General features: G+C 51.4%; 1 protein-coding gene across 1 annotated transcript in view; it reads left to right on the plus strand.

Moving 5' to 3' along the window:
• The window catches only part of MYO5B (myosin VB), a 334,133-nt gene that overhangs the window by 260,372 nt on the left and 47,488 nt on the right, over positions 1-26,273 (plus strand). The window contains exons 18-22 of the mRNA XM_034995772.1: positions 1,981-2,092; positions 6,402-6,613; positions 8,419-8,575; positions 9,960-10,199; positions 17,459-17,692. Of these exons, the coding sequence (XP_034851663.1) occupies positions 1,981-2,092; positions 6,402-6,613; positions 8,419-8,575; positions 9,960-10,199; positions 17,459-17,692 (955 nt within the window). The remainder of the gene's footprint in view (positions 1-1,980; positions 2,093-6,401; positions 6,614-8,418; positions 8,576-9,959; positions 10,200-17,458; positions 17,693-26,273) is intronic.

The following is a 26,273-nucleotide window of genomic DNA, read 5'->3' on the forward strand; positions in this document are numbered from 1 at the left end:
AGTAAATGAAGTGACCCTTCCCCAGGCCATAACCCAGAGGCCTCGGGGGCTCCTCGTGCTTCCCTACCCTCCTCAAGGAACCTGCACATGTCTGGGGAGCCCATGAGCAGGGCCATATAATGCCTGTTCAGCTCTGAACAGAATAGAGGCTGCCATTACCTTTGTGACAGGATTAATTAAAAGGTAAGAATCATGGAAACAAAGGGTATGAGTGGTCGCCAGGGTCTGGGAGGGAGGGGAGAACGGGGAGTGACTGATAATGGGCCTGGGAGCTTGGTAGGGGATTATGAAAATGTTCTGGAATACTGTATTTAGTATGGTTGCACAACTTTGCAAATATTAAAAGTAAATTTTATGGTATATGAGCTAGCTCAATAAAGCTGTGTTTTTAAAAAGGCATAACTTCTAAACAACCATCTTACACGGGGAAAAAATGAGAGTGCTTTTTGTCACTTGCTCTTATGCTCCCATGCTCCCCCCACCCCCCGACACCCATCACTAGGTTAGAAATCTTCCCCCAAACCAAGGTAGGTGGTAACTGAGGTGGCAGAGAGGTAGGGAGCTCCGTCCGGGTTTTTCTTTGCCTCCCATGGTGCTGAGAACAGCCTGGGAGGGAAGAGGGACCCAAGGCCCACGCTGGCAGATGGTTGTGGAGTGTGCAAGGAGAGGCGCTCAAAACCAACCAGCCTCCCAAGCACGTGGTGCCCACCACCCCCCAGGAGTACCTAGTATTCCACGGTGCTCAGTTCTTTGGATGAAATTTTATTTAAGGCAAACATGTTCCAGGAGGAGGGGTAGGATCCATTTACTCCCCATTAATACTTGAGAATGAGATGCATGAGCAACTGGACATTCAGCGAGGCCACAGGTGATGCTAAGTGGTAGATGCACAATCTCCAGGCAGCACCTAACTGATTTCCAAGCAGGCGACGAGGACCACATGTGTCCCTGGGGACAGGGTATGTGCAGCATCTCCTAATGCTTCTGAAGGGGCAAGTGAGGGCTGATGGTGCACTCTGCCGAGGATGCAGGACCAGGGGGATGGATGGCCGGCTTCACCTTCAGAGGGATTTAAATTGGGAGTTCAGGCTCCATAGAGTAGCCTAGTGTGGAAACAATGTGCGATGACGTGAGGAGGTTGTGAGCATCCCCCTGAACCCCGGTCAGGAGCCAGGAGTGAGAGTGAACATCTGTGTGAAGGGAGGTAGCTTTCAGGAGAGAGGGGGCGGACCCTGCCTAGAAATAGTTCACTCATTGAGAAGCTTGCATTAGTTTAAGTAGAGCTCTCCTCAAAGGCCAAGAAACAGACACAAGGCCCTCTGAAAGATTCCCTTCCAGAACCTACCAAAGCACACTTACTAAAAAGGTAGTGGGATTGTAAGTGCTCTTCAATTTTTTTTTTTTTAATGTGAGTTGCTGTACATTTCCTTCACAGGGGGCTTGCATTACTCTAATGAACAGGGGGGAAATCCTAAGTGAAATCTACTTTGGGGGGAAAAATGGTACCTTCTAAGGTATACCAAAATGTGTGAATGGTGGTGTTGCTTGCGGTTAGGATATCGCTTTTTATTTGCTTATGTATACTTTCCTGCATTTTTAAAGTTTTCAATGACAAGTATTAATTTCATAAGAAAAGACCAACATTTAAAAACCAAGCTGCGTTCTAGGCAAGGCTCCTTCTCCAGCAGTGTAGTGGAGCGCCACACTTCTGTGTGGGCAGAAGCCCTGTGAGTGGTTCTGCCTCTGGTCAGCCCTCCCAGAACGGTCTGCAGAACCCTCCTTTTCCCTCTTCCACTCATGATTGTGTAATTCAGCCACACACCGAAATTCTCAGAGGGATTGGATGAATACCAGCCCCTAGAATGTTTTTCGCTGCTCTGAGAACAGCTTTATGCCATGGGTCACTGTCTGTGATGGCCTGTGGCCTTTGTGTGGCTGGGAGGCAGGACATGTCACCTGATGCACCTGCTTTCCCTCCAGGTGGGCTTACCATGACTTCTTCAACCGGTATCGGGTGCTGGTCAAGAAGAGAGAGCTTGCCAACACAGACAAAAAGGCCATCTGCAGGTCTGTCCTGGAGAACCTCATCAAGGTGAGCTGGGCGTGCCCCTGGAGGCTTACCCGGATGCCCAGAGAATTGGGGGGTAGGGAGTTAACAGCGTTTTTTGCTCTTCATCCTTCCTCTTAAAACTGTTTGAGATATTCATCCATTCTCCAACATCAGCAACTGTAGAAGAGAAGTCCCTTCACGTATATAGAGTACTTCCTACCTTTTTCCACATCTCGGCACACGTACAAAGTGGAAATGTTTGTACAACCCCCTGGGGTTTGCTGCTGGCCCAGGACTCTGGCTTCTCCAAAGCCTGAAGCTCTGTAGATCTGCCCACCTGCCCATGCCATGCACCTGCCCAGGGCCTCTGATCCGAAGCCCAGGCACAGCTTTGAAGTCAGCAGTTGGGAAAATAGGTGTGCTTCTCATATCTACTTACTGCAAAACTTGGCCTCAGGCCTTACCCCAGACGCTTGTTGTAAATAAGGCAAAAGCTGCAATTACGACAACCTGAACTCAAACCTGAGTCTTGGGACTGGAGCTACTTTGCAGCCTTTTGTGAGGGGCAGATCCTAAATATTAGCTCCACCATATTCAGAGATCACAGCAGGGCATGGTAAAAGTCTCAATAAAGGGTTATATCAAACACTTTCCCTTTCAGAAGGTAGTGTAATGGAGAGAACTACATAAAAAAAAAAGTGTTAAATTCCCAGTACAGTTCACCCTCAAACAATGTGGGCAGTAAGGGCATCGATACGCCCATCCCACTGCAGTAAAAAAATCCGCATATAACATGACTTCCTGAGACTGAACTCCTAGTAGTCTACGGCTGACCGAAGCCTGGTGCGTAGTATCCTGTGTTGCAGACATGGATCCTTTATTGCCGAGGACAGTCCTTGTATTAATGTCCACCCTCTAGTTGTAAGCACTGAGCCCAACACAGAAGGAACGTTTGTGGAACGGAGGAACTAAGTGAATTCCCTGATGAAAAATTATATGCACGTGTGCTGTTTGCTTTGCTTGAAAGGCCTTTTTCCTCTTCTGGTCCACCTAGGTTCCTCCCTCCTTCCCAACTGGGCTCTTAGACTGTCTTCTGGTCTGTGAGGCCTGTCTGACCTCCCAGGTAGAGTTCGTTACCCCCGCCTTTACTGGCCAACAATGCTCACTGTCTGTCTGCTTTTATTGTATTTGTCCCCTTGTCTTGCAATCAAGGCTTTGTCATTTCGCCAGACTGGGAACCCCGAAATGGCAGGGATCCTGTTGTCTTTGTGTTCCTGGCACCGTTACTGGTTCTCACAGGGGCTCTGAGTTTGTGCAGGTGGCTGATGGGTGACGAGCTCGGTGGGCCTGTCATGACTGTCACCTGCTGATAGTGGCTCGTGGTTATGAAGCACCTAGGAGTCACTTTCCTGACTGCTTCACGTACCTGCCTCGTCTGATCCTCACGGTGCCTTAGGATACAAGCATCGTTCCCCATTTTACAGATGAGGGAACTGAGGTGTAGAAAGCTGATAAAAATTGCCCCAGGTGTTACTGGTGGACCGACTCAACATCCCCGCCCCCAAGCCACTCTGGATCACGTGCCCCTCGAACCAGTCTGATCGATTAATGTCACTGTGCGTAATTATCCTTTCCTAGAAGGACTCTGGGATCAGTGCTTCAGGACTTCTCCGGAGACCTTGTATTTCCTGTTTCCCCACCACCCCCCTTTATGGGGCCACATCTTCTAGTCACCAGTGCTGCTAGGGTGAAGCCACACAGGAGCCTAGAAGGGCACCTTCCAGTCCCAAGCAAGGGCTAGTGCCCTTCAGAACACAGTCATTAGGGAAGAAGCTGGGGGCATGTGGGCCGGGCAACAGGTGCTTAACAGCCTCATCGTGGGAGGGGGGCTGGGGGCTGCTTCATGAGGTGGTTCACAAGGGATGGTGTCCCCCTGCAGGGATTGTAGGAACGCCCTTCATCCTCAATCTGAGTTTGTTTGTTCTTTAATTCCACCAGTATGTATTGCATTCTTTCTGTGCTCTAACCTGGAGTGGTTGAGGGGAGGCTCATAGAAGAGCATAATGCATGCACCCTGCCCTCCGGGACCACTAATCACTGACATGATTATAGACCTCGCGGGAGGGAATCAGATCGTGGGGGCCTGAATCTTGATGGTGACAGGGGAGCAGAATCTTTATTAGCAAGTATCTCCAGGGAGCCCCAGGAGCATAGGGAATTATGGACGTGAGCAGTGTGAAGAGGAGATGGTGCTACAAAAGGGGCCTGGTGCCATGAGAGACCACTGGCCCAGGACTCCTGGGTCTTGGTATCTCCAGTGAGACCTTGAGCAAGTCACTTCGCCATTGCAGACGTTGGTTTTGCCATCTGTGAAAAAGGAGGAGTGGCTTGGGATGGATTACTGAGATTCCTTTCTGCTTCTTTAGTCTGTGATTCTTAGAGAAGCATTCTCAAAAGATGACCCCCGGGGCACCTGGGTGGCTCAGTCATTAAGCATCTGCCTTCGGCTCAGGTCATGATCCCAGGGTCCTGGGATCGAGCCCTGCATCGGGCTCCCTGCTTGGCGGGAAGCCTGCTTCTCCCTCTCCCATTCCCCCTGCTTGTGTTCCCTCTCTTGCTGTGTCTCTGTCAAATAAATAAAAATCTTAAAAAAAAAAAAAAAAAAAAAGACCCCTGATGGGTATGTGAGTAGTGTAGGCAGCAAGTTCTAGGGGTTCGAGAAAGCAGATCTCTGAGGTGGGAGATGTGCCCAGGACACAGGGGCTAAGAGAATGTGGCACTTGGGCTAGTGGTGACTGGTTGCAGCAGGTGGAACCTTCAGAAGGATCCTTTTATTTGCGAAAACAGTGGCTTTGCAGACCAGATCACACCTTTCCGGGTGGCTTTTCCAGAATAGGAAACAAGTGTGTGGACTCTGGTTCCTGGGCTGCACCAGACTCCCCCAGGTCCAGGCTTGGCTGAAGCCTGAGGAGGCAGGCTGCTTTCTGACTGTGAGGGCTGAGCCACCCACCTTTTGCTCCCTGGCCCTGCCACACTGAGGAGGAGCCCCTGCCAGGAGGGCAGTGATGAAGGCAGGGCCTTGGCTGCCTGGAAGCTTCCCACCCTGATCCAGCCCTGTTCCTCGCAGCATATGCTGGGAGCCCGTTGGGTACATGGCCCTGAACAGAGGCAGGGACGAGAGCCAGGCCCACACCTCACCCCTCCCAGACTTCACCTGCAGCCTGGCTGTGAAGGACATGGTCAGAGACAGTCTCGTTGGATGCTGAGCCCCAGCTTTGGCAGCTCCGTCATCCCTGTGCAAGAAGCCTATAAAGGGTGGTGATTCAGCATTCTTTCAGAGCCATTTGTCAACCTGAAACATGTTCTCGTGTGTTTTCCTTAGACCTTGGCTCATTACTTCTTCCTTATGGTCGTCATGCCGGTGAATAAAATTAGGAAGAAGTTTATTTACAAAGTACTCCGTTACAGCGGGTTAACTCTCAGGTGTTCTGTCCCAGCCTGGTGCACGAGCTCACTGCTGGGCCCCCGTTCCTTATCCACGGGGGTAAGCACAGGGAAAGGTAATTAATTTGAACCTAAATAGATATAATTAAGACCGTAATTATATGTAAAAAAAAAAAAAAAAGTCTCAAAACATAGTCTGAAATCAAAATTTATTTGGAGGGTTATTTGCAATCTGGAATTACACATACAACAGGGTGGTGGTTTGAGGATAATCTTTTCTTAATGACCCGAGTGGGTCATTTCCGTGCTCAGAGCATCACCAGGGGCTTCGCATCCCAACCGTGTGCTGTGGTCTGCAAGGCCTCTAGTGATTAACTTCTGCCGGCCTCCCTCATTCCCCCCCCACGTTTAACCACCCCGGCTCTCCTATTCCTCAAACACACCTTGCTTTTGGCTACCACAACACATTTGCATCTCCTCTGTTCATCTCCTGGAACTTTCCTCTTCTACGTTTTCCTGTGGCTGCCTCCTTGAGTTTATTCATGTTTTTGCTTATGTATCACCTCCAGAGAAATGCCGTCCTGCATTATCCTATTTTAACATCCCCATCCCACCTATAAAGTCCCCAGTTTTATTGTCTTCATAGTCTTTACCACTGCCTGAAAACTTACTCAGCCTTTGCTTGTCTTCTCTCACCATGATGTCAGTTGCTTGAGGGCAGGCGTCTTGCTCTCTTCTGCACCCTGGACACCTTAGTGCCTTGAGTCTAGTAGAAGGGACTTAGCCTGCTCACTGGATGCTGAGAGAGTGTCTGCATCTAAGAGCAGGGCTATTCGAACTCGGCCCCAAAGAACCGGGATGGTGGGACATGTTGTCTCTCTGATGCTCCCCTCCCTGCCTTGTAAAGGATCCTGACAAGTTCCAGTTTGGCCGCACCAAGATCTTCTTCCGGGCAGGCCAGGTGGCCTACCTAGAGAAGCTTCGGGCCGACAAGTTCCGGGCAGCGACCATCATGATCCAGAAGACGGTCCGGGGCTGGCTCCAGAAGGTGAAATACCGCAGGTTGAAGGCTGCTACCTTAACTCTGCAGAGGTACTGCCGAGGACACCTGGCCCGCAGGTGAGCCAGGCTGGGGCACATCTGGATAGCGGAGTGGGGTGGGAGGACTTAGCTGGTTGGTCTCAGCCTAGTTAGAGTGGTTGTCTGTACCCCAGCTTTCTCCCATGAGTTGGGCACCCTTCTCCTGTGCCCTTCTCACCTGAGACAGTAAGTCTAGTTCCAAGTCTCTTGGTTCCCCCAGTCTGTCCACCGTTTTCCCTTTGTCTAAATCCTAAGGTAATCTTTTAGAAAAGGAGACAAATTCCGCCTTTCGCAGTTTCCACTCAGCTTCCTGATTTACAGCAACAGTTTCCAAATCCCTTGGGAATTTGGTAATTAGAGCTGGAAAGATCTTTGGAGTTCCTGTTGGGGAGTCACTGAATGGAGTCTGCGCTGAGGATGTGACTTGTCTAAACACCTACCACCATGCAGGGCGGAGCCTGGATGCCAGCCCGGCTCCCCAGCCCAGCACTGCGAAGCGGAAACTACCTCACCTCCTACCTGGTCTCATTAGGTAGATGAGGCACCAGAGCATTGTGAGCATCTCCACTGAGAGAGCACATGGGACACGGCCTCCCCTAAGACGCTCCCCTGGTTCAAAATCAGCGCGCTCTCAATATAGCGATTTCCTTGGGGAAGTGACAATTTGCCATGAAGTCTTGTATTGGGAAGCCAGACTTTCACAAGTGGCTATTCAGTCACTTGGGCTGGAATGTTAAAAGGGGGGGGGGGGAAGCCCCCGAGTTACAAGTCAGAGCAGGCGTCCTTTGTACCATAAAGTTAGAAGATTATTCCTGCTGACGCTCACATCCTTGCCGTAAGCTGTTTATCTGGGCATAACCAGATTCGTTACCGCTGAACCACCAAGATCTGATCTCTGGAACAAAAGCTAGAGAAATAAAAAGTTGTCATTAGCATCAACACAAGGTAATCCTCGACAGTCGGGGCAAACTAGCCAAGTCCTTGCTGAGTACCCCTGTGCGTGCAACTCTGTCTTACGTGGTGGATGGTGAGGATCTAAAATGGAGTTGGCCTGCGTTCTCCCTTTAGGAGTTTGTGACCCCAGGGATATGAGGGGCCCACTGAGGGAGAACGTGCTTACGGAGAGTTAGACTGGGGAATCAGACTCCCTTCAGCAGGCAGGGTGTGTCGGGGCGGGGGGGTTCCTTCCTCCTCTGGGGCTCTGCTAGATGATTTCTGAGGGCTTTTCCAGCTTTTAATATTCTGAGTCTCTGAGCATTTGCTATGAGCCTGGCACCAAACGAAGCCCTGAAGGGAAAGTAAGAAGTGTCCGATTGACTTTGTCTTACCTGGGGGTGCGGTGGGGAATGTTGAAGTGAAACCAGAAAGTCAGGTGTCCATATGTAATGCATTCTGGGCAGAAAGGGCGAGGGAGATGAGAAAGCAGGGAGAGATGGGTGTGGGCCTGAGAAGGTTTTATTCATTCAGCAAATAGATACCAAGCACCTCCAGGCCTGGCCCTTACTAGATGTAGGGGGCAGGCATGATTGAGACCTGGCTCCTGGTATCTCCAAGCCAAGTGGGGGTAGAGGGGACAGACAGAAGCATGAGCACGTGATGTCACTGGGGACTGCCCAGGTGGGACTGAGGGGCTCAGTGGGTGGGGGAGTGAGCAGATGGGGATCATGGAGTTGGTCAGACTCAGACTCCTTAGACATTCTGCTGTTCAGAGCCTGAGATTTGGGTGCCCGGGGCACTGCTGCATTCTGTCAGAGTGTAAAGCTGGCTCGGCCTGCAGTGTCCAGGCAGGGCTGAGTGGGGAGAGGCTTGCGTCAGCAGGGCCCGCCCGTCTTCTCCCTCCCCAGGCTGGCTGAGCATCTGCGGAGGACCCGAGCAGCTGTTGTGTTCCAGAAGCAGTGCCGCATGCGGAGGGCCCACCTGGCCTACCAGAGGGCCCGCAGGGCCGCCATCATCATCCAGGCCTTCACTCGAGGCATGTTCGTGAGGAGAATCTACCAGCAGGTGTGGAGCTGCCCCAGGGGACTCGCAGGCTGCAGGTTGAGAACTAAAGCAGCGGGGGCGCCCGGGTGGCTCAGTCGGTTAAGTGTCTGCCTTCAGCTCAGGTCATGATGCCGGGGTCCTGGGGTCCTCATCAGGGAGTCTGCTTCTCCTTCTGTCCCTCCCCCCGCTCATGCTTATGCTCTCTCTCTCAAAAATAGATAAAAATCTTTTAAAAAGAGAGAACTAAAGCAGCCGTAAGTAGATTATCACCACTGTGAACATTTGCAAGGTGCTCCTAACTTTCTAAGTGATTTCACAACTTTGCCCCCACTGAATCCTTCCAAAGTCCCATGAGGTGCAGTGCATTAGGGTTTTCCGGAGAAGTGGAACCCATAGGAGATGTACGTGTGTGCATATACATATGTCGAGATTCTCAGGAAATCGCCCACCCAGTTATGGAGGCCAGGAAGTCCCACCATCGGCTATCCACAGATGTCATTCAGTCCAAGTCTGAAGGCCTGAGAATCAGGGGAGCGGATGGTGTGAACCTCAGTCCAAGGGCAGGAAAAAATGAGACAAGATGTCCTAATTCCAGCAGTGAGGCAGGAGAAAAGGGGGCGAATTCCTCCTTCCTCTGCCTTTTGTTCTCTTCAGGCGCTCAGGGATGATGCCCTTCCACCCTGGGGAGGGGAGTCCACCGATTCAAATGCTCATCTCATCTAGAAACACCCCCATAGATACACCCAGAGGCAGTGTTTAATCTGGGCACCCCGAGGCCAGTCAAGTGAAGGTGTGACCGTAACCATCACGGGTAGGGTGGGTGCATATCATTGTGCCCCTTGGACAGCTGAGGTGCTTGGGGAAGCTGTCACCTGCCCAAGGGCACTCGGTCAGCCAGTGGCAGAGCCTGGTGACCTGTCTTGGGCTCACTCAGATGTGAGAGCAGAGGGCGATAGTAGGCATCAAATGAGGCACCCCCTCGTTTGACAAGTTAGGAACCTAAAGCTTAGCAAGGTGAGGTCAGGAGAGGGGGGATTCTGGTCTCCTTGCCATTATTCCAGTGAAGCTGAAGGACTCGGGGAGCCTTGAATCAGGACACATCCATTCCACCATATCACCCCCATACAGCTGAAGCTCAAAGCTAAGATGGAAGATGGGTTGGAAGGAAATGTCAAAAGTATTCTTTGCTCCTAAAAGGAACATTTCTCTCTTCTGTGATCAGAGAAGGTATGACTTTCTAACTAATAAAACAAACCCCGAAGGGACCATGAGAAAACAAACATGGTCAGACACCAGGGTGGAGCACGCCGATGTCATACGTTTCCTTCCAGTCCTCCAGGCAGTACGTGAGTCTCCCTTCTTCCTGCCGTGCAAACCCAGCAGGTATGTGCTTGTCCCCCGCCAGGTCCTCATGGAGCATAAGGCCACCATTCTCCAGAAGCACGTGCGGGGCTGGATGGCACGCAGGCACTTTCGGCGACTGCGGGGGGCGGCTATCGTCATTCAGTGCGCCTTCCGGATGCTCAAGGCCAAGCAGGAGCTGAAGGTCCTCAAGATCGAGGCCCGCTCCGCAGAGCACCTGAAACGCCTCAATGTGGGCATGGAAAACAAGGTGGTCCAGCTGCAGCGGAAAATCGATGACCAGGTCTGCGTCCGGGGCGCCCAACCAGGGGCAGGGGGGCACATTTGAGAGAACTCCCCAGGGAACTGTGTGCATCAGGGACCTGAGGAAGCACAGATGTCCTGAGGGTGTCACCCCAGTCAACAAGAACGGCTACTGACTGGCAGACAGAATAATGCCGCCCCCGCCCCCAAAGATGTTTGCATCCTAATCCGTGGGGCCCATGACTATGTTGACCTCACATGGCAAGTGGAACTTTGCAGAGGTGATGGAGTGAAGGGTCTTGTGATGGGGAGATGAGCCCAGATTATGAGTGGACCCAGTATATTCACAAGGGTCCTCGTGAGAGGGAGGCAAGAGGGTCAGATTCGGAAGAGAGGCAGTGGCAGAGGTTGGCATGAGGCGGGGCCGTGAGCCAGGGACGCAGGCGCCTCTGGGAGCTAGAACAGGCGGGACCGTATTCCCCACTGGAGCCTCGAGCAGGAACATAGCCCTGCTCTGACCCTTTGAGACTTCTGACCTCCAGAACTGTACGGTCATAAGGTTTGTAGCGTTTCAGTAGATTCGTACTGCTGACTTAATGGTGGTTTGGGATACCAGCAAGAGGAAGCGGCTACACCAGCCCAGAGTCATGGTTTTCTGCCCTGGTGGAGGCAGCCCGGAGTGGTAACGATAGCGGACGTCCTAGTGCTTTGTCTCTGTTAGCCTGTTAATCCTCCCAGCAGCCCCGGAAGGGAAAGAGGGTCACACAGGCGATAGCGGTGAGGCCACGATCTGAACCCCACTTGTCCAGCTCTAGAACCCATGTTCTTCACCACTCTGCTCTTCTGCCTTTGTCGCGTTGTGTGGTGGGAAGAGCACTTGCTTTGGAATCAGAAAAAATCCAATTCAAATTCAAGTCGAGTGGCTTGATCCCTCTGAGCCTCAGTTTGCTTATCCATAAAATGGGGCTGCTAGGACTGTAAGAGTGTAAGTGATTGAACATGCACAAAGGGTCTGGTCTGCCCTGGGGAGCTCAGGAAGTGGTCACCACTATTATGTTCATGCTTCTTCCTTTTCCTACCCCAGCCACCTTCTCAACCAGTCACACAAGTGACAGGTCATTGGTCAAGTCCCTGCGGGTGTGGAGTATTGTGCTGGGCACTGCAGGGAATCTGAAACAAGCACAGAATGCTTGGCACCCTCCACCAGGTTGGAAAGATGAAGCAGGCCCATGTGCACACAGGTCCGTACACCCACTCTTTGGTGGCTCCCGTGGCCAGTCTTCCTTCATCCTCCTCTTTGGAACAACTTTATCTGGTGCTTGACAGTTTCTGGTGCTCTGTTAGGCTTGGTGAACAGAGGATGGCTCTGACCCACATGGACGCTTATTACAAGGGAACGGTCTTATGCCAACAGGGCCAAGAGCACCAATTACCCTAATGACTTCCTGTGCACCCCCACGTGCCATCCCCTGTGACAGGCATTTTATGTTCACTCTCATTTGATCCTCCATGGGCTTGTGAGGTCATTTCATAGATGAGGAAATGGTGGTTCAGGGACTTCAAGTACCTTGATGAGGTCACAGAATTAGAAAATTCTAAAGCCAGCATTCCAGCCGTGGTCTCTCTGATCCCACAGCCATAAGGAGGGTGATGCTAGGTTTTTTTTAACCCCAAGCATCACTAAACTGTGAGCCCTTCCCTGGGCCTTGTCCTTGCCAAGATGGGTTCCCAGCATTGAAAGCAGGCTCACGGTCACTTTGCTCATGCAGGGTTGGTAAGATGACCAGAGGAGCAGGCTTCTGCAGTACCCTTGAGGGTTTCAGGTGCCTCCTAGGGGAAGGGAGAGGGAGAGAACACAATGCTAGAGTGGGCTGTGTAGTGTGGAGACAGAATTTGAGTTAGAGTCACCAGGCATTGCCCCGGAGGTCACGCCGTTGTATCGCATCTGTTCTAGGCTAGGCAGTTTGGAAGCTTCACGTGACCCCAGTAGGGGCAAGAACATAAATAAACCATTTTATACCTAACCTACCTGCCCCAGATAGCAGCCCAAAAGCAGTGCACAGATAGCAGTAAAATGCCCTTGCTACTCTGCTCTTGCGAAAGACCAGGCTTCCCAAGAAGAAGCCGTGGTCCTGGGTGTTGATGTTGCCTGTGTGAGTTCGACAGGGTGTCTTGTTTGCTGGGGACCTTAATGGGGAAGCTTGAGTGCGGGGCTGGGAGACACTGGGTACCTGCCCCTGCTCAGCTTGTAATGACAATGCCTGCTCAGGGAGGGAGGCACATCTGCCCGATGGACAGGAGCAGAAAGAATTGGCCATTTGAAAAACACAAGTACAGATAGGACCTGGGTATTGTTGTTATTGTGGCCATTGATGATGGACCACAAAAGATATTTGCGTAATCAAAATTTGCCAATTAACCTTCTGAGTACAGCCTAGTCGGAGGGACGAGTACGCTTTATTGGCAACGCTGCACCCTGCCACGAGCCCCAAGCCATTGGGCCCTGCATTGGCTTTGCTGATTTCTGAAGTTAATGCGAGAGGTTAAAAATAAATCTGATATTTTACAAACCACGTGCTGGAACATCAAAGAGAAGCAGATTTAAAAGGCCTATTTTTAAAAAAAGATTTTTGCCTTAAGCTTCCTGCTAGGCAAGCATCTGTGAGCAGTGGCAGGTGTTCTCTACCCCGGGTAGCGTGCCCTATGTGCAGAGGGTGAGCAGAAGAGGTAGGAGGGCTGGATTAGATCTTGCTTTCTTGTACCCCTCCCTGCATTGCTCCACTATGTGCCAGGCACCATTCTCAAATATTTATTTAATCTCACCAAGACCTGATGAGATGATAATCTTCCCATTTTAAACTGAGGCACAGAGGTTAAGTAGCCTGCCCAAGCCCACACACTAGTAAGTAGCATGGCTAGGATCAAAACCTGGCAATCTGGTTCCAGAGAACATGCTGCCACCTCGACCAAATATAGGATATCTGCACATTTGGAGACTCTTTGGACATGTGAGAATTCCTCAATCCGAGGAAGACTCTGTTTTGTTTTGGGTTCCTTCGCATATAGATGGCATCGTCCTTGGACCAGTTGGCCTTTTACGTGGGGCGTGTGATCCAGTGTCAAGGAATTCCACTCGCACTCTGCATGCGAGGAGCCATCAGCATAATCACCAGCATAATCTTGGCACCAGGTCTTCGGAGATGCTTGTTGATTGCAGTCTCTTGGCAGATGGGGCTAGCCATTTGGAATTGAATGTCCTTCTGTTCTTTCTGTCATGCCTTGGAGACAACTCTGGTCACTGCTCTCCTGACACACAAAGTTCTTTTTTTTTTTTTAAAGATTTTATTTATTTATTTGAGACAGAGAGAATGAGAGAGAGCATGAGAGGGAGGAGGGTCAGAGGGAGAAGCAGACTCCCTGCCGACCAGGGAGCCCGATGCGGGACTCGATCCCAGGACTCCAGGATCATGACCTGAGCCGAAGGCAGTCGCTTAACCAACTGAGCCACCCAGGCGCCCCAAAGTTCTTAAGCAGAAGGAGAGGATAGGCAAAGGCATCCGAAAGTATTTGTCAGAGCAGCATGGGGTAGTGGGCAAAGTCCCAGCTGGATGGAGGCCTGAGTTCTGTCTCAATTATACTTGCAACCAGACCTGACAGCTAGGGATTACGGCCGAATCTATAACTGGGCCTTGAGTCCTTTCAAGGAGGTTGGCCCAAGATTTCTAAAGTAACTTCTAACTCGAAAATTAACTGATACTATGATGTGGCTCAAGTAGTGGTTCCTGACTCCAGGCTGCCCTAGAGGATTACCTGGGGGAGTTTTTTTGTTTTTTGTGTTTTTTTTTTTTAAGGTATCCCCACTGCCAAGAATTCAGAGGAGGAAACTAAAGGATAAATCCAGGGTACCTTGCCACGAAAATTCATGTCTAAGGTTTTCTGCACCCAACTAAAGTGACAAGACACAAAATTGGCACCAAGTTCCCAAGCAAACAGACCAGTTTAGGAGGATTGGAGCTGTCCCTGGTGTTGAGAGTTCTTCCTGCAGGTTTTCATAATCTGTGGTATCGTAAGCCACATCCTTCATAGTATCTTTCAGCAGTAAAGGGACAGTTCTTGGGACCATTTCTTACAGTGTCCCTGATGTAGGCCTGTGCTGTGACATGTTTCTGTCAAAATGAGGTAGCCAATGAACTTCGCTTTCTACCATTCTGGCTTTATTCAGGCACAACATGTAGAGTGACTAGGCCGATTGAATCTACCATTTCTTTTATAATGAGGTCAAGTTTATTAGACTTTTATGAGTACAATGCTGTATTTAAATATTTTGTCTGAAAAAGAATTCTGTGGATTCAGTTAGTAGCCTTTTAAATCAGATTGATTCAGTATACTTAGTATACATTTAATAGATACGTTAGTTATTTTGATTCATGAGAGCATCCAAATATAATTGAAAAATAGTATAATTTACAGTTCTATGGCCTCCAGTGCATTTTCCTTAAATGAAATGGGGATATTAATCAGTCTCACTACATAGGATTTTCAGGAGTGAATGAGTTAATATGTATGTATATATATGAATTAGGTAGTACAGTGCCCACCCCATAGTAAACACCCAATAAGTGCTAGTAATATGTGTGGAACATGTTATTTTTCATGATGCAGTCTTGCAATGACTTCCTCACCCCTTTCCCCAGGGGTCTGTAGACCATTGACTGCGAACTACTTGAATCCACTTCCATATAGTTCTGCACGTTGTACACTGCACAAGGGTAGTTGGCAATGGGGACAAGTAGGGTTGGGGACCATCCTCTGCTCATCTGACTATGAGCTGCCCTGAGGAAGAGGAGGTGTCCTCTGTCCTAAGCTGTGCACCCCTGGGCCTGTGTCCACCCGGAGAGGCAGCTCTGTGGAGCTCATCCTCCTGGAGGTGGTGCCTTTCCTGGTTCATACAAAAGTGCTGTAGAGGCCAGCAGAGGGCTTGGGACCATGGACCAGAGGAACAGGTGAATGCCATATCCTTCAAGTAGGGGAAACATTTCAAGCATAAAAAATTTTACCAGGCAAATCTTTGAGAGGAAAAAAATATATAAGCTTTTGAGAAAGTAATAATAGCAGAGAGTCTCAACTTACCTTCCCAGACAGGTTCCTTGTTGGCAATTGAGGACAGCTCTGTGCCCTTTAGTGGTAGGGGCAGAGTGAGCATCTTCTCGGGATGTTTGAGGAGCCCAGGGAGAATAGGGGTCTATCTGGAAATCCCCACGCCCTGATATTAGGGAAAAGCCCTCACTGGTGCAGGACAGAGCTGGCCAGGTCTCCTGGTCACACTGACAAGGCGGCACTGAGGAGCTCAGCCTGTCATTGCAGGGAGGGTTTCTGGGGTCTATGAGGGAGCAAGTGCCCCACACCAGCCCCGTGTCGGGCTTAGCTGCACAGTTGTGGGCACCTGATAGGGACATACGGCATGAGGATAAGCCGGGAAACTGCTGGGCTCCTCTGGGGTCTTCCTTTCTGAAATCATACTTCCGGACCATGAAACGTGCAGCTGCAATGAGTCCCCAGTGATTATTTTTGGATGCTAATGATGAAATAAGGAGCTGCCCAGGTGCTGCTGTTAGGAGTCTCCCCACCACCTCCGGGGACCAGCAGAGCGTTCAGAGCGTCTCTCCCCAGGACTCCCTGCAGAACTGAGCGAAGGAGACCGCTCCTGTTTATTGGGCACTTACTGTGTGCCAGGCAGTGGCAAACCACTAGATCTCCCTGCATCTGATAAAAACCCTGAGGAAGGACTTACTGTCGGTCCCCCTTTCACACACAAGGAAACTGGGGCACAGAGAGGTGGAAGGACCTGATCAGACAGACGCAACTGATCAAGGATAGAGCCGGCATAGGAACACAGGTCTGTCCACCTCCAGCCACTCTTAACTCCGTGACGTCCTGAGTCCCATGTCCACCTGGGTGTCAGGAGCCACAAAGAGCTGGCCTCCCAGAAGGACCGTTATCTCTGCATGAGGATCCTAAGGTGTTATCTCTGTCCATAGCGGGATGCCGTCATCTGCCGATCTGCAGAACATAGTTCTCCCTGAGATTCTTCCAGAGGAGCAGACTTTGCCTGTGCCCCTGGCTGCCACCACATTTCGTGCCTCCTTCCACACCCCACACTCGCTCCAGCTAGAAACCCCCCAGCTCAGTCCTCTGCTCCACTCTCATGGTGATCTGACCCAGCTGTGCCACCTGGAGGGGACAGTTAAGCTGGAGGTCCCACAGCATGCATGGCCTCCTGTGGGGTCCAACAGCTGTTCTACTCTGCACAGCTTTCTGTGAAGCTTCCTTTCTGATGTGAATTAGTCATTGATTCCTGGTGCCCCGGCTTACTGATATTTTAGCCAACAGCTCTGGTCTACCTGGAGCTCCCACAGAGAACCGCAACGAAGAAAAATGATTAACTATCGGTTGCTTACTTGGAGAACCCCTTCCTCCCTTTCCCCACTGGCCACTTTCAGCTGTTCCTCTCACCACCTGAAGCACCAGTTTTTGCCCACGTTGACACAAGCCGTTGACACTGGTCCTGGGTCCTCTGCGCTCCCTCTGTGTGAGCCCATCTGGGGTGCTGCGCCTGGGCCCCTTCCATAGCTGCACCAGGCACATGGCGGGGAGGGGAGGCTGCTCGCTTGCCTGTTGTTGGTTTGGGTGCCCAGTCTGCAGGGGTACAGGGTGGACAGAATCTGCCGGGGCATCCATGCGTGGCGTCAGAGTCTTCCAGGGTGAGCTGACAGGTGGTGAGAGGGATCCCTAGGCCCCGCAGAGGGCCTCCTTGGAAGAGGGGATGTTAAAGGGGTCCTTTGTCTCAGAGCTAGCGATTAGGTTGCAGCTTTTTGAGCCAGCGAGTCCAAGGGCAGGAGGGTCCTGTGTGAAAGACCAAGAAAACCTGAAAAGCCAAGGCTGCAGATCCGGGAAGCCAGCTACATTGTTCCCACAACTTAGAAATGGGCTGTAAGGTCTGTCCAGCCCCACACAGAAGACTGACCGCCATCAGCCGGCTTCTGGCTCTGCCGAGGCTCATAAACACGGCTTGAATATCCCTTTGGTTTTTGTTCTTTCCCTCTCTCGCCCCCAGGCTCACAACAGACTTCCCTCGGGGGGGATGCCAGCAGGGCACTCAAGCATGCCGTGATTATGAAATCTAATTCCACCTTGGAAGTTCCTTTTTTAATTGCCTTGGTGTCTTTTGCCTGCCCCCATAACTTTGCTCCCCACTGTTTCTCCCCTCCCCCCTCTCCCCCTCTGTCGGTGCTCTCACAGAACAAAGAGTTCAAGACGCTGTCGGAGCAGCTGGTGGCGGTCACCTCCACACACGCCGTGGAGGTGGAGAAGCTGCAGAAGGAGCTGGCCCGCTACCAGGAGGGCCACGATGGGGACAGCAGCCTGAGGCTGCAGGAGGAGGTCGAGAGCCTGCGGGCTGAGCTGCACAGGGCCCACTCGGAGCGCAAGATCCTAGAGGATGCCCACACCAAGGAGAAGGACGAGCTGAAAAAGGTATGTCGAGGCCAGAGGGAGTGGCTTGGCAGTGGGCTGGTTCACAGAGCACCCCTTCGGGGCAGTTTCTTTTTCCAGCTCTAAAATTGCCCTGGACTTTACTGGGGCTTGTGCCCATGAACTGACCATCTGTCTGCATTTAGACATAAAGTGCTCATGCTTTGGGGGAACCCACACGAGCACATGTCCATTCACCTAACACATGTTGATTAAGTTTTGCTATTAGCTGAACGCAGTGGCATCTCCTGAAAGGCATACTCATGTGTGCCTTTGGGCATATTTCTTATAGTCTAGAATTAGCCACTGAGTCAGCTCTGTGGCCCGAGTTCTCGTTAGCAAGAGGCACGGTACAGAGGTTGTGGCTTTTCTTCTTGATGTTGCAGGGATTGGCGCAACCTCTAGACATCCCTGCTCATAGTAATCGTACTTTGGGGAATTTGACTTAAGTTTGTGTTGATAGTTTTGGCCCGACTCACCCATTCTGGTTGCTGTGCTCTGTAGGTTTTCTCTCCACCGCGTAAAGTAGAACTTCCTGAGATTGGCCCCTACTCCCCCATCTGAAAAGTCAGGATACAAAGATTTCCTTCTCCTCTCCCAAGATAACTGTTCAAGCCAGGGGATGCCACGTGCCCACTGGAGGGCCTCCTATGGACGCAGGACACCACTGTTTACTCCTGCATCTCTGCAGTGACTCACAGACCACAGGGCAAATAGCACCTGCCCACTTATTTAGTGCCTCCAATACTGGAGAGTCGCAGTGGGTTGAAAATCTAAGGATGGGAGAGGGATTCAGTGTTCCTGATATTGGAATAACTTTGTGTTTAAAAATTAGAGCAGGGGTCACCTGGGTGGCTCAGTTAAGCATCCAACTCTTGGTTTTCAGCTCAGGTCATGATCTCTTGGGTTATGGGTTGGAGCCCCACATTGGGCTCCGTGCTCAATGGGGACTTTGCTTGAAGATTCTCCCTCTCTCTCTCTGCCCCTCCCCCTATACGTGCATGCATGTGTGCTCTCTCTAAAATATTTTTTAAAAAGAACAGACTGGGGGTGCCTGGGTAGCTCACTCAGTTGAGTGTCCAACTCTTGGTTTTGGCTCAGGTCATGATCTCAGGGTCATGAGATCGAGCCCCATGCTTGGCCCAGCGTCTGCTTGAGATTCTCTCCCTTTGCCCCTCTCCCTGCACACGCACTTGCCCTCTCTAACAAAGTCTTAAAAAAAAAAAAAAAAAAAAAAAAAAAAGCAGGCTAAATGCCACCACAGAAAGGGTTCTGGGGTAGACATTGGAATGGCTAGATGCTTTTCCCTGTCCTGCCATTACCAAGTACAAGCTTAATGGCCTTAGTTCCCTCAGCTGTTTTTTGGTTTTTTTTCCTGTAAGTATAGATTATGTCTCAGGCTTCTTCTGGACGTTGCAACTGGCTAACTCCATGAGATGGTATTTGAGGGCTCTAGAAGGAAGAGGACCCCAGCCCTGCCTGTAGCGCTTCCCTCTTCCTCTGCCCCATTACCTTCTCCTGGCCCAAGCCCTCAGGCACGGCTGGGGAGCACACAGACTGCTCTGTGAGATGCGAGCCCGCAGAGCCAGCTCAGCTGGCTCATGGTGAGCTTGCCTCCATGGTTTCCTTGTCCCAGACCGGACTTCTGACCACCAGCCACTGCTTTGCCTGAGCCCGGGGATTTCGCTAGCATCAGAAATGGAGTCCGCGTGTGGACTGGGTGATGAATACAGTGTGACGTGGGGCTTCCCGGGGCAGGCAGCCAGCCTAGCCCGGAAATGTAGGAGCTTCCGCCCCCAGTATGTCACCCAGGCGAACCTGCCCGCTCACCCAGCACGAGGCCTGGCATGGACTTCGTTCTTTGGGAGAAAGCATGTGGTACTAGGAAGCTCCTGTTAAAATGTAGCTTTAAGCTTGTAACCTACAAACGGTGGAATTCTGCCCTTGTGTCTACTGACTGTGGGAACAGATGGATGTAACCCTTCCATGGGATTAAAAAACAAGGCGGTGGAATCCAAAGGCAGAGAAGATGCCAGGATTAGAACTGGAAACCTTTGAGATTGGGGACCCCAGGAGAAAAAGAAAAGCAAGTTCCCTGCACGGGCACCCGAGTCCGGTGAGGCACGTGGGAAGTCTGTTTACCCAGCAGATCCACAAAACTGGGGTGTCTCTTGTCTCCACCCCCCAGAGAGCCCTCGACTCCTCGGCCACCCAGCCGCCTCACCTGCTTCCCCTTGGGCTCTGTGGTTTGAGGACTTAGCGCTCTAAAAATGTCTAAGTCTCCATCCAAGGGAGCCTGAGGGTTCTAATAATGAAACTCTTGGGCGCTTCAGTGGCTCAGTCCTTAAGCGTCTGCCTTCAGCTCAGGTCATGAGCCCGGGGTCCTGGGATCGAGCCCCGCATCCGGCTCCCTGCTCTGTGGGAAGCCTGCTTCTCCCTCTCACACTCCCCTTGCTTGTGTTCCCTCTCTCGCTGTCTCTCTCTTTCTGTCAAATAAATAAAATCTTTAAAAAAAAATAATAAAACTCTTCCTGGGCACGGCATAACAGAGAGGAGGGTGCTTTCCTCTTCTCCTTACAAAAATTATTATTTCCTAGGAGTGTGTTGAGCTAGGTCTTAAATACAATAAGAGCTTGGAACTGCCAAGAGAAAACAATTCAAGGACACTGCAAAAAGGAGAGCAGTAGGCACAGAGGCAGAACAAGAAAAGCACCTTCTCTCCAAAATGTAAGCAAATCCCCAGCTAGTAGCATGAGAAGGAACTGGCATAAGATGATTCATTAGGTGCAATGTCCACCTCTCTCCAAGAAGAGAGAAAGTGGAAGCAAAAGAACCTCCTTCTCCAGGGTCTTTAAAACTTTTCTATTCCCGTGGCTGTGGGGAGTGGGTGGGGAGAGGGGCTAGCTTTTATCCCCCACCCTTCGTCTTTTGTGCCTGTTCAGGGTTTAATATTTATCAAAGGCACCATGTCTCATCTTAACAAATGCTGAATAATCAGACAATTGGTTTCCTCTCAGGCTTGTCTAGAGGCTGCTCTGCCCTGAGCAAGATTGATGAGACAGAGCACAGTGAGGAGCCGACTGCGGGTAGATGTTAATTAATGGGTTTGATATGTCCGTCAGCAAATGCTTTATTGGAACAGGCAGCCTGGAAAACTTTGGGCTCCCCAATGCTGACGATATTCATTGTCTGGCCACAGGACTACGCCGCTTTGGGCTGGGAGATGCTGGGTCTCCCTGAGGGCAGGACCTCCCCTCCCCCCCCCCCCCCCCCCCCGCAGACCTGGGGCAGCACCGCCCCGCCCCCAGCCACGTGTCAGCGCACACCCTCTCCCCTGAAGGTCTCTGCTCTTGGGGCCTTTCCCTGGGGCAGGTGCACCCAGGCCATAGGCCTCCCCTCCTTTTCGCCTGTGTGATGGGTTATTTTCTAAAGCTATCAGTGACCCCCGTGCCGACGTTATGTGCAGCTGTGCTTTTGGGGACAGTTGAGCTGTTCTGTGTCCGTGATGAAAGTGACGTGGCCCCCAGGGCCACCCTTGACATGCAGTCATGACTCATTATCCAGAATCGGCTCCAAAGCTCACCTGGTGGAGCCAGCAAGGCCTGGCTCCGTGCAGGGTTGCGGACCCTGGCTCTGAGCAAGGGTTCCTGACACTTGGGAGGGATGGAGAGCAGCCCCCGGGCCTGGGTGTTCAGCAGCTGGGGCTGTGTGCAGTATCGCGTCATCTGTCACTGATCTGCCAGCCGCTGGTTGGTGACCTTGGGAAGTTCTAGTGTCAAGGCTTTGGGTTCTTCCAAACGGAAGGAGAGAGATCTGATTTGGGGGGTTAGTGGGGTTCTCACAATGGGGTGTTTTGAGTCTTTCTCCAAAGGTGCAGAGAAGACTTCTCTGGCCAACGGAGACACAGAGTTGTGTTCCCAGAGCTCCAAGGTTTGTGGTTTGTAAGGAGGCTGATGGTTGTTAGAATGAGAACCCCACACCAACTGTGTGGAGGAACATCATCTCATTGAAGACATCATGGAAGTCCAAGCCCCTCATTCACCGAACAGATAGTTATGGGGTGCCTGTGTGTGTTAGGGACCATTCTACACACTGGGGCAGAAGGAAACAATTTTTTTAAAGTCCTTCTCATTCTTATGGAGCTCAAATATTTGGGGTTATGAGAGAATGTACAGACAGGAATCAAATACAGATTATCCATCATGTGCCATAAAGAAAAATACAGCGGAGTGAAGGGGATAGAGAGGGACCTCTGAGGGCAGGGAGAGGTATGAGTTTGCTTATGGTGGCCAGAGAACATCTCTCTGAGAAGACACCCGAGTGAGGTGAGGGTGAGCCATGAGCATTTCTAGGGGACGGGTAACCATTGTAAACAGCAGGTGCATAGGCCCTGAGGTGGGAGTAGGCTGGACAGGTTTGAGAACCAACAAGGAGGCCACTGGGCTGAGGCAGAGTGAGGAAGAGGAAGGGTAGGAGGGAATTGAGGCCAGCGAGGCAGTGGGGTCAGATTGGGAAGGACCTTCTGACCTTGAAGGCCCTTCTGACCTTGAGGGCAACATTAGCCATGAAGTATCCAGAGAGAGGAACAGCTCTGTTTTAGGCACTAGGCCCTGTAGCGCACATCAGTTCTCTCCCACCCTGAGCATCGTCCTATCACTCTTGCTGTGGGAACCAGTCGTCTGAGGCCCGCTATAGGCTGTTGACATCGCCATTCATCATACGTCAGCCTTCTGAACTGTCAAGACACATGGTAGCATAGTAAACAGCTGGGCCTGCTTGCACCCAGACTACTCAGGGCAAAGGCCAGCTATACCTCTCCCTGGCTGGCTTTTGGCAAGGTCTCTAACTTTTCTGTGCCTTAGTTTCCCTAAAAGCAAACATTGATGGTACCTACCTCAAAGGCAGTAAGTCAATTTATAACTGTGCTGGAGACATAACAATAGCTCAATAGATGTTCATTTATCATACCCTCAACTAGCCTGTAACTTTGTGGAGGTCATGTTCTACCTGAACCTACGTGGACCCCATCCTCCTTCTCAGCCCCATGTCTTAGCACAGTGGAGGCTGAATGACAGGAGGAGCACGCATGAGCCAGGGCCAGGGGTCTGGACTCCGCCATGAACTCCATGGGGCTGTTCCAGGAATGGTGGCACAGCTGCTTCCTTCTAGCTTTGAGAGCATCCTCCCCTTGGCTTTGTTTCCCTCGCTGTATTCATGCCCGATAACAGCCATGTGTCCCAAGTGAGTTCCAATTTTATTTCTGTGCTGTCCTCTGTGTGTGATCTATTCTTCCTCTTCTCTCTCTCCTCTGCTCAGGCCCCTTTCCCTTTGACGAAATAACTTCCCACTTAGAATGTGCTTTCTATTTACCTTACTCTCAGAATGGACCAGGATTTTGCAGAATTAAAAGTGTTGTTCCTGCCAAGGGCCATGCCTATAACTTTCTACTAGATGGTTCGTGCACAGCATTGAGGACAGAGGACTCAGGACACAATGGTGGGCAGAAGAGCCTTTTCTGATAGGCATTGTCTAATCAGTTCGTCCCATGGCTTTCTACTAGAAACCTTGCATTTGGCCCTTTTTATGGTTTAAATGCCCAACATGAAAAAAGACAAACCCAAAAGCCCAGAGCTACGTTCATATCCCTAAAGATTAACTAGTAAAGGCAGTTCTTTTAAGTTTTAAATTTTTATTTGATCCAGAGCAAGAAAGGTCACAGAGGGAGAGGGTGAAGCAGACGTGGGGCTCTATCCCAGGACCCTGAGATCATGACCTGAGTGGAAGGCAAACCTCTAACCGACTGAGCCACCCAGGCGCCCCAATAAAGGCAGTTCTTGAGCATGAAGCTGGGGTATTTGTTTCGTTTAACTTAGCAGGGACTAAATTAGCCTCATAGTGATAGGATTTAGCCCCAACGTTGATTCTGATGATCTGCCCCAAGTAACCTTGTAGAAGAAACCCTCCCAGTAATATTGCCTGTAGGAGTTAGCAGACCTTCTGCCCCCCACCCAGCCCAAGAGAAAATGGAGCTGCTGAATAATGTTGGAGCCCCAAACCCTAGCAAAGGTATTATTTATCATGCTGAAGGGAACACACCTGCCTGGTTCTGTGTTAAGTGTCTCTCTCTCTAGCCTGCATTCCTGACCCTTCATAGAAGGGAGGCCATTTAGCTGCAGAAGTTTGTCACCCACTGTGCCTGCCAGCAAACTCCCCATGTGCTAGCTGGCTGGAAAGACGGAGGGGTGGCCAGTACCTGGGGACATGGGATGGGGAAGCAGTCTCTCTGCCCTCCCGGGGTGTGGAGCGGGGGGTGGGACTGAAGAGCAGGAGAGTGGGCCTACCTTCAGAGTTGTGCAGGCAAAGAAGAAAACAAAGCTCCCCCTGTCACTTTGATGTACGGCTCAGAATAACAAAGCTGAGGTCCTCAGAGGCCTACCTTCGTGAGTCAAAGCCATGGAGGGAGACAGGGAAGAAAGGCTCAGGCGCCGTAGAACACATCGGTAGGTACATGCCGTTGACCGCGGCTTGCTCACACTAGTCTCCCCTGATCATAAGTGGTTGCAACAAAGTTACATGATCTTAGGCTACATTCCTGGGCATGGAGGTTTGGGGTTCAGCCTAGTGGTGGTGGCAGGCACGTTCTCCCGGCCAGCCATGCCTGACTTCTGCGTTCCGTTGCAGAGGGATGATGACTGCAGATGCCCCGGGGAGGGGGGATGAGGACGGTGAGTGAACTGGGACGCCTTCGCAGGGGACCACGTGCTCTGGGAGCCATCTGTATCTTCAGAGAGAGGGTCTGGGGAAGCAGGCTGGTGACCTGACACACAGTGACTCACAGCCGGGTAATTCAGAGGTGACAGCCCTGTGCCTTGTTCTTGGCCAAGGGTGACCAGAGTCCTGCCCTCCAGACGTGGCGCCAAATTGAGCTCCGTGTGAGGCCCCATCAAGGCTCGCTCTCGTAGAGCCACACGCCTCGTGCTTGCTTCTGGCGGCTGTTTTCAGCATGTGCACTGAGGAACGGGAAAGCTATTTCCATGATTTGCGAAGCCAACTTAAACGTGCTCATTGGGTGAACTGTTCTCAATAATAGGAAATTAGATGCACTCGAAGAGTATTTTTTCCCCACATTGTGTTTCTCTTGAATCATTTGATTAAGCAACTCCTGCGTTCTAGATGTTTTAATCGACCATTCGGGAAAAAAAAATTAAAGGAACCCTTTTTTTCAACGGAGGAAAGCATAGACCCCTTAACTGGTTGTGCAGGGCTCCTCGCGGGCTCGGTCACCTTGGGCGTGATGTGTCCCGTGAGGACGTGACAGCCTGGCTGTGGTCCGTGGGCCCAGGCTGAGTAGGTGGGTGAGGATGCAGAGCAGTCTGACTGTATCTCTGGAGGGACAAGCAGGCCCTGTAAGCTGAGGATGGAGCTCGGGGGCTCACCCCACACCTGCAGGATAGGAGGCCTTCCTGGAAGAATGAATCATGGTCCAGAGCTAGACAAGGAGGAGAAACCCCCCTCCCTGCCCAGGAAGGCTGGGGAAGAGAGCTGGGCGGGGGGAACAGGGACACACTGAGGCAGAAACAAAGAGCGGGGAGAAGCTGGGCCTCACTCAGCCCATTTTAGGGAGGTGTGTGGAAGAGTTGAGTTTATCCTGAAGACAAAGGGAGTGAAGCCGTTCTCCCGATTCTCACTTCTCCCCACCCAGCCTCGTCCTTTCTCAGCCCCCCTCTGTCCGCATTACCACAACAGCGCTGTTCCGTTCCCAAACCATGGCTACCATTCGTCTGCACCACGTCTTCTTTCCACCTAGAGCTCCCTTGGCTGCCTGCAAATCCCACGGGTCTGAGACAACCCGCTTCTCCTAGGAAACCTTCTGGGGCCTCCCTCTGTTCCTTGGTACCTCTGTTCATCCTAATTCCCCTCATAGCAGTGGTTCTCGGCAAGAGGCCCTGTTGCCCACAAGGAACCTTTGGCCATGTCTGGAGACATTTCGGCGGTCACAGCTGGGTAGGGGGCAGGGGGGCCGCAGAGTTATCAGAATCCAGTGGGTAGAGGCCCGGATGCCGCCGAATGTCTGAGAGGACAGCACCCCTGCCAACAACAAAGAATTACCTAGCCCATCATGTCCGTAGTGCTGAGGCTTAGAAACCCTGCTGGACAGAAATCTGCCCACTTGTCCCTCGCTCCTGTTGAGGGGGGTGCGCTCAGAAAGCGGCTGCCCAGATAGGGGAGCTTACTTTGCCTCCCCAGCTCCTGGCATGGGGAATGGTGTCAGGAAGTGTCTGGTGGGTGAGTGGCAGGCCCTGATGATGAAGGGCATCGCTCGGGGCTGCTACTTCTGTCCCCAGCCCTCCCTGCCAAAGCAGGTTGCAGTCTCTGCGGACACACGTCAGTTGTGTTCATCATAATGGACAGTAACTTGTGGATGAAGAACAGTGTGTGGCAATTAGTTATGTGCATAAATCTTTTTACCAGCCTTTTCTCGTTTGAGACCCTGTGGGGAGGCAGAACACGCCCGTTCGCCTGGCTCTCCATGAGCGGGCTTAGACTCTGCCTGGCAGTGTCAGGATGACCCGCGCCGGTCAGA

This window comes from Mirounga leonina, unplaced genomic scaffold (genome assembly GCF_011800145.1).
Source record: "Mirounga leonina isolate KUSES-001 unplaced genomic scaffold, KU_Mleo_1.0 Mir_93, whole genome shotgun sequence".
NCBI lineage: Eukaryota > Metazoa > Chordata > Mammalia > Carnivora > Phocidae > Mirounga > Mirounga leonina.